We start from the raw sequence: 17,222 nt of genomic DNA, 5'->3' as shown, positions 1-17,222 counted from the left end.
AATTTGTCAATTTGACAGTCTAAATTCAGTTAGATTTTTTAATTTGTTTTTGAAACACTAGACTACGTTTTTTAAATAATTTTGTCAAGATTTTAATTGAGACATTTTTTTTAAATTTTATTCTTGAACGTTTATATTTTGGAATAAGATGTACGAAGCAGCAATGCATTATGGAATATTATTTTTTTGATTCTTTAAACGAGTCAAAAAATTAAAATCTTCCTTTTTGTCTTCAAAATTATAGTTAATATTTTTTTTCGGGATAACAAAAGATAAAAAAAAATCGGTACACTCGACTCTTCGTTATCCGGCTGACTGGAGGACAAACCCAGCGAGCACCAAATGCTAAGCTTTTTCAAATCAGCTGAAAACATATATTTTTTCAGCTGAGCTCTGTTGACCTCGAAGTTACACTAGCGATCGCAGTGGCAATTAGTCAAAGTTATTCTTTTTCCCCAATCGAGTGAGAGACTTTAATGCACTTGGTTTTTGTCTTTGCTGAGTTGAGTAGAAGCTAAGGTTAACCTTTTCCATTATTACAATTTTATGATTCTTACAATAACCACATTTGACATTAAAAAATAAAGCAAAAAATTTAAAATTCACAAAAATTTTAAAAAATCATATTTATAATATATTTTGAATAATATGTATTCTTAAACCTTTTCCGACCAATAAATTTAATTTTTTTTGTCTAATTTTATCAAAAAATATTGTGAATTCATTTATAAAAAAATATACTACACCTAAATTAAAATTGCATTGCCAAGAATTCTTGTCCGCTGTGATTTTAGAAAATTAATAACCCAAGAAATTCTTGGGAATTCTCAAGATATTTTGATATTTAATGAATTCTAAATTCGAGAAATATTGAAAAAACTTTGGAACCTCATGGAAATACCAAGAAGATCAAGAACATATAGAATTTAGAGCCTCTATAATTTTTATTTAATGGTATACACAGTCTGCTCAAAATTATTTGAAATGATTTCCAACAAATTAGCATATTTTCCTGACTTTAAAGGTATTTAAAAACTCTCTTCTAAAAAAATATAAATGCATATCATTTTAATTTAAAAAATGAATCATCAAATTGAATAAATTTTTCATTTAAAAAAGAATACGTACAGTATTTAAAAAAACGATAATTGTTGGTTTGTTATTTTATCACGATAATAAAAGTAGTTTTTTGCGTAAAAATGTGCTTTAGAAAATTTATAATCGAAAATTTATAAATAGAAAAGTGCAGCATAATACATTATGCATATGCATCGTGCACGGATCATACATTTATTTCACTTGTAAAATATAAAACATTTTATAACATAAAAAAATATATATTTTCCGCATTTGCCGCAACAAACAAAAACGCTTTTATGTAAATTTTTCAACTTAAATTGTGATAAAACAATTATATTTTATTTTGTAGTATCCATAGAAATTTTTTTGTAGTATTTTTAAAAGGCATTATTGAACTCATTAACTCTTTCCGGACCGCAGCATATACTGTAAGCCAATTTCACTTTTTTTTTTAAATCAAAAATATCTTTGCTCAGATATTAATTGAGATCCTACAAAAAAATATTTTACATTTAGACATCCTTATAGTTTGTAATCATTCATAAGAATAGGATTTTTATCAGTTCTGAATAATTAAAAAAAAACATTGTTTTCTACAAAGTATTCATATGCTGCTTTGTGTACTCAGAGTCCCAAAAGAGGCGAAAGAGTTAAGTGGGGGAGTCACAACTTTTAAATGGATTTTTTTAAATGCATCTGCAACTTTATTTACCATAAAAAAGTTAAAAAAGGAGAAAAATCCTGTTTCAAGATCAATTACAATAGTTGTGACCGACTGTGAGCATAATACATCAATGGCTGTTCCAGGAAAGATGCCAATATTTAATTGCGAAAATTGAGGAAAATATGCTTTTGCAAAAGAAAAAACATATTTTTCATAAATAATGAATAATTTTATAACCCCCGACTGAATATTTGCTCAGAAAAAAAATTTTTTTTTCTCGGGAAAATAATGACGCAATTCACTAAAAAATGCAACATTTTTGGTCGGGAGTATGTTTAATACTCTTATTTGACCATTCTCTATAGGCAGCATACCGCAGCATAATTCCTATAATAATATAAGTAATAAAAATCGTGATTATAATATCCCCCAAGTTGATAAATAATTTCAGAGGAGATTCCAAGTCCATTTTGACATTTTGAGAGAAAAAGAAAAAAAAATGAAAGAGAAAATTTGCTGCTAAATGCTTCCTGGCGCCATCTACCGGCAGTATTTAGTTCTGCCATCATCCACTGCGAGCGCTAAACAGTGCCATTTTTATGTATTTGCTTAGCACTTTTTGTTCGAGAGCTGCTGATTGGCCAGCAGACCGATTCAGCAAAAAAAAGCTGAAAATCCTATTTTATTCTGCTAACTGTGCTCGCTGGGAAATGACATTTAGGTTTTTTGAATGATCAACGGTTTTTATATTTTGTGCTGTGTGAATTTATTTTCTGTCTGACAAAGAACAAGAGAATTTTCTTCATGGTGTGCTTATGTGTCATTTTTTATCACAATTATGTATTAAAAACTTCGATACAATGTTAATAATACTTTAATTTACTCTGGACAAACTTCATGTTTAGTGAAATAATTTTGAATATATCAACCGCCAGTGTTTGGCAGCTGTCACCCGGATAACGAAGTTCCGGATAACGTAGAGCCGTGTGTATTCGGAATTGGGAGAGAAAATGACAGTCAATTTGTCAATTTGACAACCAAAATTCAATGTCTCGATTTTTATTTTATTTTTGAACTTTTGTGTTTGGAAATTATAAAACAGCAATGTACTATATGGAATATTATTTTTTATTTTTTAAACGAATCAAAAGATAAATCTTCCCTTATGTCTTCAAAATAACAATTAAAATTTTTTTTCGGGATAACAAAATTTTGAGTTGTCTATCCAAGGGCATTTTCACTCTGGACTTCACAATTATATTCTCATTTTTTTTTCTTTTAACGTAATCTCAGCTTGATTTTTTGAGTTTCAAATATTCTCACTTTGTTTTTCTTTGCTTTTTTTCTTTTTTCACGTTTCCTTTTTCTTTTTTTTCTTTTTTCACGATTCCTTTTTCTTTTTTTCTCTTCTTTCGCCACGCATTTGTGTTTAAAAAAAAAATAAAATAAAAAAAGATAAAAAAATCGTTATCTCGAATTCGATATCCAAAACCGTTTCGCCTCAAGTTATGCAAACCGACGGGGTATTAAAATAGCCCTATAAATTCGAAAAGTGGCTAAAATCTATTGGTTTTATGCTAATCCTTCCCACCTCTGCAAACACATCCCTCTGCAAAATTTATATTGCCCATCGATCCCCCCCGGAATGGCACTGGCATCCCCTTTGGGGGGGCTTCATTAATAACTTTCATATCCAAAATAAATATTTCCCGAAATGCGGAAAATCGCGTTGATCGTCTACGGTGATTTTCCATGTGGCTTTCCCTCCTGCCCCAGGGAGCCCTATTTCACGAATTTTCATGCCTCATCACGCCTCTGATTTATATCTGTGATGACGGCTCTGGTCAAAATAATTATGGCCAGGTTTCTCTGGAATTTGGACTCTGGGAAGAGAAGTTCCTGGAGTGACTGGAGAAGATTGAGGAGGACTTTTTCAAGGGACAAGCGTCACCTTGGGTGAGAAAAACCATCCCATGTGTCTTTTTTGGCCTTTAGGGACGTGTCGTGTGAATTTTGGGGTGGGAAAATTGGGAAAATGGGGAAAATCTTCCGAAAAGAGAAGAGGATGAGGGCAATTGTCTGCGCATGGCGGGTAATTTAAAATTCTGTGTTTGATTACCTTTGGGGGAGTGGAGAGTCCTTCTGGAGAGATTCAGGGAGATTTTTGGGATGTTAACCAGGTGGGAAATGCGTGGAAATTGATGAGGAAATCCAGGAGAAAAATCGCGGCAAACAAAAACTTCTTTGACAGGTGAGAATTTTGTTTGACAATTCCCTGCAGACCCTCCAGATCTGCAGGCGGTGGGTTTGGTGGGAAATCTGCAGAAATTGCAGAAATGTCGGTAGATGGGGATGTGGAAACACCATTTCTTTGTCTTCAGTGGAAGTCTGCAGTCACCAGTGCAAAAAATGCAAAAGCACTGGGGATTTTTCATGAAAAATGTGTGGAAATGCGGGGATAATTTGTCCGTGGGAGTATGTTGGGGGATTCTGGGGGATGGTAGGGAGGGTTTAATGGGGGAAAATGGGTATTTTTGTGGGTTAAATGGGAGCATTTGAAGGTGGTGACGCCCGAAAAATGTTGGTGATTTTTAGCGGTGTTGATGGTTGACGACGTGTGGCAGCACTGTCGCACTAGTATAGTGGTAAAATTGGTAGAAGGCGAATTGCCATAAGCAATGTCCGTCATTTTCTTATCGAAAATGCGCTATTTTCCCACGTAATTCGGCATATGTGGTATCTTGGTGTTGTGCAAAGTACAGCCGTGGACCCAATTGTGTGGAAAGTGGTGAAAAATTGACTTGGATAGTGGATATTTTGGTGGAAAATCCAAGTTGGTCCCGTGCGATGGGATTGATGGTAGCGCATCGCCGTGTAAATTATCATGTGTAACTGTGTGTGACTTTCGTTTTATGTTTTTTTTCTTTGGTGTTTTGGGGTAAAAACGTGGACACTGTGCACCCCAAAAGGTCAATGGACAGTTGTAGTGACTGCCAAACTATCATTTAATCGTGCTAGTGTGACTTTCCTGCGGGAAAATTGCGGAGAAAAAGGTATTTTTTCCTAATCATCATCGTCTAATTCAACATAGCAGCCATTAGTGGGCGCTAGTTGTGTTATTGTATTGACTCGAAATTCTTCACACACATACACACACACGCCGAACGTCAAAAGAATTTTTCACGTGTGCGCGAGTGTTGGTGATCCTATTTTGACGGATTGTTGGAAAATTATTTTATATTGTTTTGATCCGTTTTTCATCATCTATTTATAATTTGGAAAATCTAACTGGCAAGTTGGGAAAATTCCCCACAAATTTATCAATTGCCCAAGTCAGCTTCCCTCCAAATCCATTCAGTATCAATCAATGGAGTTTGTGTCTCAATGACTGGCTTCTGTTGGCTTTTTCTGCCTCTTCCGGACATCTAGCCATCATTCCCGTGGCACCAGAAGCTTCTCCATCGAGCCCAGGATTGAGTTTGGCCAGAAGCCACACTCAAATTCCATCCAAACTGCCAGTTTTCTTGAGAAAACCTTCCCCTTTTTGTCTAGGGTGGAGGAAAGTACCTCTTCCCTTGCTTTCCCTCTTTCTTGTGACTCACAATTGACTGATTTGTGACGCTCCTGTGTGTCCTTCTATCCCAAGCCCAAGCCTCTCTTCTACAAAAAAAAATCCCTCCTCTCCAAGAGACCCGGAATCTAGAGGGAAGCTCTGCCCGGAAGCTAGAGCCCCCGTTCCCCATCTAATTATCCACTTTATCAATTAATTACTCCATTTAATTAGAAAACCCAGAAAATCCTGAAAATCTGTGAAACTGTGTTAAAAGTGAAGAGTTTTTCCAAGAAATCACAGCATCAACAAATCGTCAACATAAATAAATACCATTAAAAATACGGGTTTAAATGTTCAGTGACTGTGAGTGAGAAGGAAAGATATTGGCTTTCTTTCAAAGAAAAAACCAAGGAATAATTTTATTAAAAAAAAAATAGTGAGTGAAGTGCTTTTTGCCAGAGATTTTTGGCAAAAGAGGAATACCAGTAATCCCAGGAGTAATCCCAGTGTTTTGTGCACCTCCAAAGTGGGCTTCCTGAAGGTATCCACCAGGAAGAACCCCAAAAAAAAAGCCCCCAAAAGTGTGTAATGGTCAGGCAACAATTAGTGAAGTGCTTAGGGCAGTGCATAGAAAAATAAATAAATAAATAAATAATTCTAAAGCTGTGGCCGAGGATAAATTCAGTTATTATGTGGCTGGGAAATGATGGAAATTGATGTGAAACAGAGAAATCAGCGAATACGAAGACGGGTGAGGGCTCAACGCATGCAGGCTGAGAGAGACCGAGACGTCGTCGATGGGGGCGACCCCGATAGTGCTGAGGAGGAGCAAATAGCAGCACGTGAGAAGCCGGCAAGGCCCCCATTGCGACGGAAAAAACCAAAGGAACCAGCTCCACTCCTCGAAGAAGATATCATTGATGGTTTTGCTATCTTGGCTTTTAAATCCTACGAAGATTTAGAGGTGAGTGACATTTTTTTTTCGAAGTTTCCAACTTTCCAGGCTTCAGTTTTCCCATTTACATCTCCCGGGATTTACATCCCGGAAATGAGAAAGTTTTAATTTAGAGAAAAAAAAAATAATTGACATGCCAAAAGACTTGAGAGAGATGCAATCTTTGACGAGAAATTGAAAGATGCACTGAGAGGAAAATCAATGGGGGAAAACACTCAGGAAAAATACAGTAGAGCCTCGCTATAGTTCATATTTGGTTCCAGATTTGACACTTGGATCGCACTATATAGTCCATGTAATTTTTTTAAACTGCCAAAAATATTAAAATAATTAAGACAACATTGCGTGTCGCCCCTGTAGCCGATCGGCGCAAAGTCTCACAGTAACAGAAAATTCCCTGGAATTTATCTTCTATTTTTCCGCGAGAGTTTCTGTGGAAATAAACGCTAATATTCCGTTTGGAATTCTGCGGAGTTATCAGCTTTTTTTCGCGTGGATTTCTTGGAAAAAAAGTCCGAGGAATTTTCTTGCAACATATCTGAGAGCATTCCCTGGAAATTGACTCAAAATTTCCTTTGAATATTCCGAGTATATTTTCTGATGTCTTTCCGACCAAGACTCCATGGAAGTAAGCGCGAAGAATCTGCAATTATTTTTCGCCCTAACGCTATAATTCTTGTGAGCTTGACATACTCAAATGAGCGATATGGTAGCAATATTTTTAATTCAGAAGTAGAACAATTGAGTGTTCGTCTGATAGATGAACACTGTCCAAGTTCTAAGCTGCCAATTGGCACTGATCGTCCATATCGGTCCTTGGAAATTACAAGGGGCCAACTCACTTTTTGGCGATTTTGAGGTTTTAATGCACTTAGACAGAGAACTTAATAAAATTTCAGATGATATGATTCAATAAATTTCGTTATTAGAAAAGTTTTTCAAAATTTTACTCTTTATGATTGCTTGCGCGGTTTTGTTTGAAGTCAAGGGGCACAAAATAGATTTATCGTTCAAATTTTTGTCAAACAAGGGACTAACTCAAGCAAGTTGATCTCGTGTGATTCTAATTTCATGAAAATTTGCGCATCATTTAGAATGACAAAGAGCTAACTCATAAAAAAAAACATATTTTGAAAGGTAAAAATATGTATGTTTCGATGTTTATAATAATGCTCATACAAATAGAAAAGAATTAAATTATTTTTATTAACATATACTTAATTGAGATAATTATTTATACAAAGTTGAATCTTTCATGTTGTCTCCTGAAAAATGGCTCAGATTGAGTTGGCCCCTTCTAATTTCCAGGAGCGATATTTAAAATAACACGGGAAATTCTAGAACAATAAAAAAAATAAAAGAAAAGAACCGTTGGGAATTTCAAAAAAAAGTTGTGCATATTCAGAAAGAGAACTGTCAAAAAAAGTACCCAAACTGTGCATATAGAGAGACAGCACTGTATAGAGCGATGGTCTATAGCGGGGTTCTACTGTATTCCCTCTAAAAACTGGAATTTCAGCTGATTGTTGGTTGAATCATATTCAACAAAAAAAGGGGTGACACAGCGTCTCAGGCCTTACGGAATGCTCGAAATCGAGACTTAGATGCTGTACCTAAAACCGATTTACACCGATTCATAAATCAGTCAAAAGATTCCACAAAATAGTTTATAGAGCAATAAAAATGATTTCTGGACAAAAATTACTTATCGGTTTATAACCGGTTCATTACCGATTCACAACCGATTTGAACCGTTTTATAAATCACTCGAAAAATTTCCCAAAAAACACATCAGGAGTAATTTATTTGAATTTCGCATAAAAGTTACTTATCGGTTATGAACAGGTTCAAAACCGATTGGAACCGGTTCAGTTTTGTCGGAAATTCCAAGACCTTTCCAACGAACCCAAACATGACACAATTCACCTGATAAATGTGCTCTCTAGCCTTTTTTAACCTTTAAGTTTGAAAAAAAAACGTTATTAGGAATGACCCAGCGAGCACACTTAGCTGAAAAAAGTAGCGTTTTCAGCATATTTTTGCTGAATCGACTAGCAAAAATTTGCTGACTGATCAGCAGTTGTCGAACAAAAAGTGCTAACCAAATATATGGAAATGGCACTGAATCGCCAATTTTGTTTCAAGGTTAGCAGAATTCAGCTGAAAATACATATGTTTTCAGCTGAATTGCATTCGGTTAGCATTTGGTGCTCGCTGGGGATGGGAATGATTCAACCATTCAACGGTATTTTCAGACAAGGTCAATTGTCCATGTAGGGTAAAATAAGGTAAATTGGAACCATTTACAATTCGGGACATTGAGATTGTTTCACTGTTTTAGAGATTCAAACCAGTGATAAGCCCAGATAAGCTTATGGTCGCTGAGATTCTTTACAGGTGACCTATAAATGCGTGTAACTCGGAATGTGTGAAAATTCGATTCTGAGTTGAATTTTTGGGGTAGAGAATCACGTCGAGTAAACTGTTCTTGGCGGTCGAAATGGATAAAATTGCCTCGACGCGATTCTTTACCCCCAAAATTCAACTCACAATCACTGTAAAGAATCTCAGCTAAAAAGAAGAAAAGCTTTTCCTTTTCTTCTTGATCGTCTTTCCCTTCTATTTCGTGGTTTTTGTTTTCTCTTTGCTCATCCGAAACAGTGTGAAAGTCTCAGATGTCCCAAATTGTAAATGGTTCAAAATTACCTCATTTTACCCTAATCTGTAAAACATATTCAAAATTGAAAGAAATCGCACCACGCGTTTTCGAGCAATCCGAAAGTTGGGGGGAATTGAGGGGCATGTTAATGATCCTTACGTCGATTTATGGGGGGGGGCGGTCCTCCTTAGGTCCCAAGTCGCTATCTCTAACCGTTTGGCCTCTAGAGCTGACGACAGCTGGACGGACTGATGGGCAAACAGCTTGACAGGGGGATTATACTCTCTCTGGAGTTCGAGCAGTAAAATTAGGGTGAACCGGGGTTGAACTTTTTTTTTATAAAGAATCTCAAAGAAAAGAAGAAAGGGAAAGTACAAAAAAGAAATCAAATGAAAGAAATATCAAAAAGGATGAATTCCAGTGCTATCCTTATGAAAAATGAAAGGGGAAATCTTTCTTTTTAATAATTTTTTTTAGAACATGTCTACTTTCTGTTTCTTTTTTTCGCGTCACGATTGTTTGGTAGTTTAACAGAAGCCAAAACTAAAAAAAGTCGATTATGCAGAAGGATACGAAACCATAATGTACTAAATAAAATGTATGAGGTAGATATCCCCTTTACAATTTGCATTGGAACAGTATCATTATAATGCTATCCTAATGAAAAATGAAAAGGGAAATCTTTCTCTTGGACATTTTTTTAGTACATGATGGTTTCGTGTGATTATTCAGAAATACACGAAATGGATCATTATGCGGAAGAGCACAATTTCTCCTTTTCAGTTTTCAATGGGATAGCACCATTGTGACGAAAAAAAAGATAATCACATATAACAAATTTTATAAGTTTATTGTTTAAATTTTGTATTCAGCAAACTGATTTGATTATATGAGTGGTACATATAAACGGGGACTACGCTAAAATTCAGGAAATCCAGGATTTCTGGCATTTACTTGGTGTGGCCAGTAATGATAAGTAGGCGGCAGACGTATCCCAGATACAGATTGGAAATTAATATATTTATCTTATCTATCTAAAAACAAACCCTTGTTAATTTAAGCTGTTATTTCCAGATTTACTGAAATGTTTAATTGATACAGATTTTTTACTTTGATATTTTGAATCTGGATAATTTGGTTTTCACGTCTGCAATATTTAAAAGTCAACAAACATTTTAAAAAATCAATAAAACAAGCAATATAAATTTAACCGCGTAATAAAATTTTAATATAATTTTTTTTTGACAAAAATAAAAATGACTAGTAAAAATCAAATTTGATCAGTGAAATAATAAATTTGGTTAGTAAAAAACATAAATCCGTAGGAAAAATTTAGTCATTATGAAGCTCGGGATCGTACGAAACGTACTTTAATTTATTTTTATCTAATATCTCGCTTATCTATCGCATAAGTTTGGATAGGCTTAGTAATTTAAAGTTTTAATGGGTTGATGACTATTCCAATTAAAATGCATAAAGTTGGCTAATATTTTTGACTGTTATAATTTCTAGATTCTAAAAAAACCAAGTACTAAACTTGAAGTAAGATAAGGCATATTTTTTCCTATAAAACTTTGTGTTGTTGTGTGCACTCTAACCATGATCGTAGTACTTCTTATAAGTTAGGCATTGATATAGGTTTGTTGGGATTTTACATGACTTTAAATCGTAACTTACATTATCGGTCTTTGATACTATAACAGCTGTTTTAGGCAAATAGTTTTACTTCATTCCAACATCCTAATTTCAATAACAGCTGTCTGGATCAACTCTGTTTTGAGTGTGTAGGGTGGAATCACCAGATCTCGCCAGTGCCCCACTTCTCGCCACTTACATTGAAATCGCTATTTTTCGCAATTTATGAAATAAATGAGTCGCAATTTTTTTTGTATTGTTTCTGCTTCCACGCATAGAATCGAAAAATAATAATTATTCGTTTTGGATTCACGATTTTGATCACTTTTTAGAGCAATCTTTTAAGCAATTGCATCGAATCCAACATCTCTTACCAAATGTACTAAGTGTCGTCAAAATTTCATCAGGCCAAAAATACCTATTTGGGTAAATAATTTGTCTATTGAATATTTAATTGCACTTGTGGAATACATAAAATTTGTATTTAGTCAATTAATATTTCATTTTATATTATTTTTGTATAAAAATGAGGCATGGCGAGAAGTGGTAATATTCTGGAATTGATTTACCACCTGTCGCCATATCTTTTCAATAGGCGACGCTAACTTCACTTCGTACATTCTCATTTGTCAAATCTGCATTATTTACTTTCTGCAAAAGTCCCATAATTTGATTTCTCAAATAAAAGTGAAGAAAAATCATTTAAAGAGAGTAATAATAAAGTGATCACAAGGAAAGAGTAATGGTGAATGTATTCTTTTCATAGCATTGGCTAAAATAACCGAGTGTGGTTCTTTTCAAGTGGATGGCGAAAAGTGGTTACAAATTTTACAAAACTGGCGAAAAGTGGTAAAAAGTGGCGACGAAATGGTTATTTTTGCATTATTAATAAAAATCAGTTTTTTAAGTAGTCCAGCGTTATGTTCTAGGATTATTGTTTTCACGTATCCAGAGCCAATACATCTAAGTAACTTTGTGTCAAATTTGACTTATCTTGTAACAAGCATTCAAAAGTTATGATTAAATGAATTTAATTTTTTCCTAAACATGGCGATAGCCGGTTATTCCACCCTACTAAAGTTTTAAAGTTTTCTATAGTTTTTTTTAAACCAAAATTTCTTAAAGTATTCCGCTTGGAAAAATTTTAAAATACTTTCGTACTTAAAAAATCAACTAACAACCTAAATTTGCCGTAGATTTTCTAATTTTTCCCTAAGAAGTCGGAAAGATATTGGAGAATTCAGAAAATTTATTTAGTATAGGGTAGAGATGGCTTGCATTTTTCTTGTATCTAATCTAATCTATGCGATAAACTCTGTGAATAAATCCCAAAATTACAGTGTTTTATAATATTTCAAAATTGTATTTCTTGGATAATTTTGAAATAGGTTACACGGTTTAAGAAAAATACTTAAGTAGCTATATTATGTAAAAAAAAGAAAAGCTTTGATAGTTTCATTTCCATTTCTCCTTTGAAGTACTTTGTGAAATTGGGAAAGGTTAATGTGACTTTGATAGGTCGGTCTAAGTTTTGTAATGTATCTGTCACTATTCTAAGTTTGACATATAGGAGGCCTATTAAATTTATTTATTGTTTCCTCTGTCCCAATAAAAAGTTGTTCGTTTGGGAAATTGTGGAATGTGTTATTGGTAAAAATCTTAAATATGTCCATACCTGAGGCATTTGCAAAATATTATACAATTATCCCATTAACCCTTCACAGATCCGTTTTCGTGGAATATTTTTTTGTTACTGAACGTACTATCTGTTTTTGGAACGTACAATTGATGGATCTTAATGGATTTAATCCAGGGGTCTTTTCAGAAAATTAGAAGCATTTGACTAGCTCTTAAAACTGGTCAAATTCATTAAAACCAGTAACAGTAGGGCAATTAACGTCTTTATAACATTTTTTTTTGGAAAAGTTTTAGGGAACTTTCATATCGCTTAAGTTGATTATAGGGCTTCAGAAATCTTAGTTGAAATTTTGTGTTCTTTTGTTAGCTTGATCTCAGAAGGTTGAATAACTGATAAGATTAAACATAATGTCATCTTAAAGTATAGTTATTCTAATTCTTGTTTTTGAAATAAAAAGTATGAATTTTCTCTAACCTGGATTTCAATTTCAGTTTCAGAATTAACTATAATTTCCTTAAATTTATCGATTAAACTAACGAAAAGGAAATTTCGATTTTAATGCTTAATTCAAAAAGCGCTGTAATTTTCAAAAGTATTTTTATATCTAACATTTCTGGCGTCTTACATAAATTATTACCAATTTGCAGTGAAAAGTTATTCAACTTGGTAATAGGTATTACTAACGAAGTTCTTCTGACTGAAGGACAAAGTTTTAATGCCAATTATAGGTTTATTGAAATGTCTAATCGGATTTGAGAACCACACGTATTCTGAAGACGGAACCTTTTAGGGTCATTAATTTTTTTTTATCTTTTTTCAAAAGGCTTTAGCCATGATTGCAATAAATATGAATCCTAGATTTTCCAGATTCTTTTCCTTCCCGGCAACGCAAATCTCTCTCACTGTCGTGCAAATTGAAGACAGGCTGGAAAAGCACATAGTATATTTGGAGGGATAATTTAAATGTGGTGCTCTAGGATATATTTGCAATTTGTAGAAAATTCCACTGCATTCTCTTCTTTCTCTCCCCATGAACCATTCTTTTTCATAGTTAGTTTTTTTGTTGTGTTCTGCTATTTCAAAACTGTTTTCCTCTTTTTCAAGACTTTTGCTAAAGACTAAAAGGTAAATGAACAGAGAGAAAGAGACAGGGTTATAGAGAGAAGGTACCTACCTACAGTGATTGTCAGAAAAATTGCAATCACGTCCCAATCTTCTTGAAGAAAACAAATTTTTACTGTCACGAAAGACTTAGCATGTGTGGAAAGTAATGAAAAAAAAGAGAGGCATTTTATTGCCCATTGATTATTTTATTTGAGACACTTGAGATTAAAGCGGATTTTTATTATCATTGCACGGAATGGTAGTGCAAGACGATGGAGTTGGTGTAAAAAGAAAATTATGCGCTCCCTTATTTCATTGTCTCCTTGACGCGTCTCAATTGAATTTTCTAGGCGGAAAATTTACTACACGGCTGCAAATCCGTTTCAATTAGGCTTTTATGGGAATGTTGGATATGCGATAATAACTGGTTATATCAATGCTTGAAGGTGTTTAAGGAATTGCTGCATTTTGTAAAATTGCCATTGGGAGGGTATTAACGTCCTATGGATAAATTTAATTGATAGCTTAATGTTAGTACATGTTTTTATGTTTTTTCGTACCATATGCATCTTCTTGTGTTGCTTTCTTTTTCGTTTGGTGTATATTGTTTTTGTTTTAAAATTAAAAACGGTCAACCATTTAAGAAAAAAACACAAAAAAATAATAACAATGATAAAAAAAAACAAGAAAAAAGAAATTAAAATATTCGTTGTTCCATAAGAATAGCACATTATAAAACAAAACTTTTTAAGGAGTCTTGTTTGTAGCCTTGTAGATAATTTATCATTTTTGTTTTCTCTAAAACCTTTTTAATACATTTTAAAAATAATAGAAATACAGCTATAGCTTTGAGTAATATTTCGGCGACCTTGATTAAAAATAAAAAAATTCATGGAAATTTGAGGAGCAAAAGTGTCCGAAATTGCAAGCTGGCCAAATTCGGTACAGGTCCCCTACTTTCGAATTCACTTCGAAATTTCAAACCGAGGCAATTCATTTGAATACTTAAATTTTAAATGATCCTTATAAAGAAGAGAACCAACGATTTTCAGTGTTTCTCGGACACTGTTACTCTCTCAGAAACCCATCAATCAATTATCAATTAATTCTTGCTAAATTCACTCTGCCCTTCTGGAATTATTTCAAAGTTTTTCACTTCATCTTGTCCATCGAAGCGATATTTTCTGTTTTTTTTCCATTGTTTAATCTCTAGAGTAAGCAAAAACCAAGAAATCGTGAGAATCTGAGGAACAAAAAAAGTGTCCGAAATTACAAGCTGGTCGAAATATGGTACAGGTCCCCTACTTCCGCATTCATGTCGAAATTTCGCACCGAGGCATTTCATTTGAACACTTAAATTTTTCTTTCATTTATCTCAAATGAAGTTCTAAGTTTAAAATAAAGATTACCCATGAAGCAGAATAAGTTGTAGGGTCGAAGGAACACCTCTTCGACAGGAAAACCGTATTGACACTTTTGTCAAAATGTTGAAATTTATTTAATGCGTCCAATAAAATCTAAGTAATATAATGTTTTTTTTCATTAAAATTCGTTTTTCGATAAGGATACGTGTTCGAATTTCATATTCCAAATGGTATAGGCTGTCAATAGTCCTCTCACGGGTTCTTAAATTGTCAGAAGGTGTTCCTTTCACTCTATTTTAGATTTAAAATTAAAAAAAAATCCTTATAAGGAAGAGCACCAACGGTCTTCAGTGTTTCTCGGACCAGAAGGTATTTTCCCTTATCAGAAGCCCATCAATCAATTAACAATTAATTCTTGCGTAATGCACTACCCCTCTGGAATTCTTCGAAAGTTTTTCACTTCATCTTGCCCGTCAAAGCGACATTTTTTTTACATTGTTTAATCTCTAGAGTAAACAAAAACCAAGAAATCATGATAATTTGAGGAACAAAAGAAGTGGCCGAAATTGCAAGCTGGCCGAAATTTGATACAGTTACCAACAGCTTTTATTTTTGTTTATTAAGAATTTTAATTATTTTCTTTTAATTTTTTTCATACTATAAATAGAATGATACAGTTTTTTCGGACAGAAGATTTTGAAACACTGAGAATTCTCAGCTGGAGTTTGTCCAAAAGAAAAGACATTCAAACAAAGACATTACTGAAAAATTCTTAATTGAAACAATTAACAACTCACCGTGGTGTCACATATAAGATTAATATTAATATTAAGAAAAGCCGGAGAGAGAGGTATATAGTATGCAAAATTTCAAATGGAAAATCAATGTGTAAGAAAGAGTACACTATAGTGGAATAATACGATGAGTAAGATATTACTGTTAGTATTAATTGCTTTCTGAATCGTATTACAGGCAATTCGGACAGTTTTCGAGCGAAACGCGAAAGAGAGGCACGATAAAACACTTGCTATCTTTTTTTGGTATTCTCGCAGTTCAGAAAGTATTAATCTTAATATTAATCTTATATGTGACATGGCCATCAGACTCTTATAGGAAATTAAGTTACTGATGAAATTTGGTTTTCTACTAATCATTTTGATTTTTTATTAAAGGGTTTATATCAATGAGAATGCGTAAAATTGGTGTTTTTTTTGCTGAACTTTTTGTGACTATGCTGATCAATCGGTCAATATGAATATTTCAGGGGCTATGTCTTGTGGATTACAAAAATATTTTTTATTTCAATTTTCAATGCAAAATGGCGGCGCAGCAGTGTGCTGACTGAACAGGGTCGATTTTTTTTATTTTCAGGATAGCTGTTCCAATTCAGTTCGCTTACTGTTGTACCGCCATTTTGTATTCAAAATTGAAATAAAAAAATATTTTTGAAAATGTTATATTGATCGATTGATCATCACAAAAAATTCACAAAAAGCAACCGTTAAATTTAGACGATCTCGTGGATATAACCCCTTAATTAAAAATACAGAACGTTAATCTCGAGCACTTCGAAAACCCCGGAATGCTTTGCCACCCCTTTTTTTTGTACTGATTCCATAGATCAATTGGTTAGAGATATCAACTTCGGTTCTTTAGTGACCCCTAGAAAAAGAACTTCAGAAATAATTCTATTTATTTGTTTTTAATTAAACCTGAAAAATACATTAGTCAACTTGATGAGATGCGTATTCGTTTATAGCAGTGTTTCAATGGAGGAAATTTCTATATGAAAAATCCATAGAGAAGTTGTTGAATGGAACAAAATTTATATTCAATTTCATGAGATTTCATCTCCAAATAGATTCATCAGTTTTTTTTCTGTTCTGTTTGTCTTGAAAAGCGAGAACGAGAGAGAAAGATAGAGAGTTGGGGGGATATTGATTTCAGTCACAATAAATAACAACAATCAATAGATAATTTAATTTACTTTGTAAGATGGAAAAGGCACATAAAAAAGGCAGGCATACAGCACGGTGGTATTATTTTTCATTGAGTTAAATGAGACGAAACTGTGTAGGAAGCTTCTCAAATTACTGCTCAGAGAGTGAGTTTTGATGTGTATAAAAATTTTAAAATTAAAAAGAAAAAAAAAACATAACCACAATAACGTTCTAAATTGTTCAATAATTAACAAGTTGAAAGAGAAAGAGCAATATTGATTACATTTTCATGCTAATTTGTTTTGTTTGCAATTCTGTGTGATGTTGATGTTGAGTAATTGTGAGAATTTTCACGTTGTTGGTTGTTACTTTTTGTTGTCGGGTATACATCTTTTTTGGGATGAGGGTAATTCTGTGGCCGGACACTGTTGGCAATCCGGTAGATGGGATGTTGAAGGAAAAGAACAGGAGGAACAATGGAGGGTGTAGAAGGGAAAAAAATGATCATACATAGAAATTTTTGAAGAGGAGAAATATTTTTTTTGGTATAGAAGAGAAGAATATAAAGAAGCCCAGAAGGGCTGTCACAGCTGCTTCTTGTATACCTTCTCTTCAACAACAACAACTAA

At 33.6% G+C, this 17,222-nt stretch overlaps 2 protein-coding genes across 4 annotated transcripts in view; one reads left to right on the top strand and one right to left on the bottom strand.

Moving 5' to 3' along the window:
* The window catches only part of LOC129806448 (vitamin K epoxide reductase complex subunit 1), a 30,998-nt gene extending 26,985 nt beyond the window's left edge, over positions 1-4,013 (bottom strand). Inside the window, exon 1 of the mRNA XM_055855045.1 lies at positions 3,864-4,013. The gene's annotated coding sequence lies outside the window, so the exon portion shown is untranslated. The remainder of the gene's footprint in view (positions 1-3,863) is intronic.
* Positions 4,014-4,382: 369 nt separating this feature from the next.
* The window catches only part of LOC129806447 (uncharacterized), a 70,366-nt gene continuing 57,526 nt past the window's right edge, over positions 4,383-17,222 (top strand). The window contains exons 1-2 of one of the 3 annotated variants that reach the window (XM_055855044.1): positions 4,383-4,797; positions 5,538-6,261. In XM_055855044.1, the coding sequence (XP_055711019.1) occupies positions 6,001-6,261 (261 nt within the window). In that variant the 5' untranslated portion in view covers positions 4,383-4,797; positions 5,538-6,000. Of the gene's footprint in view, positions 6,262-17,222 lie in introns of all 3 variants that reach the window. The other 2 variants (XM_055855043.1, XM_055855042.1) reach the window with 2 other exon arrangements.

The sequence above is a fragment of the Phlebotomus papatasi genome, chromosome 3 (assembly GCF_024763615.1).
Source record: "Phlebotomus papatasi isolate M1 chromosome 3, Ppap_2.1, whole genome shotgun sequence".
Lineage (NCBI taxonomy): Eukaryota > Metazoa > Arthropoda > Insecta > Diptera > Psychodidae > Phlebotomus > Phlebotomus papatasi.
The sequence above is the reverse complement of the archived record's forward strand: the minus strand, read 5'-3'. Positions and strand labels throughout refer to the sequence as shown.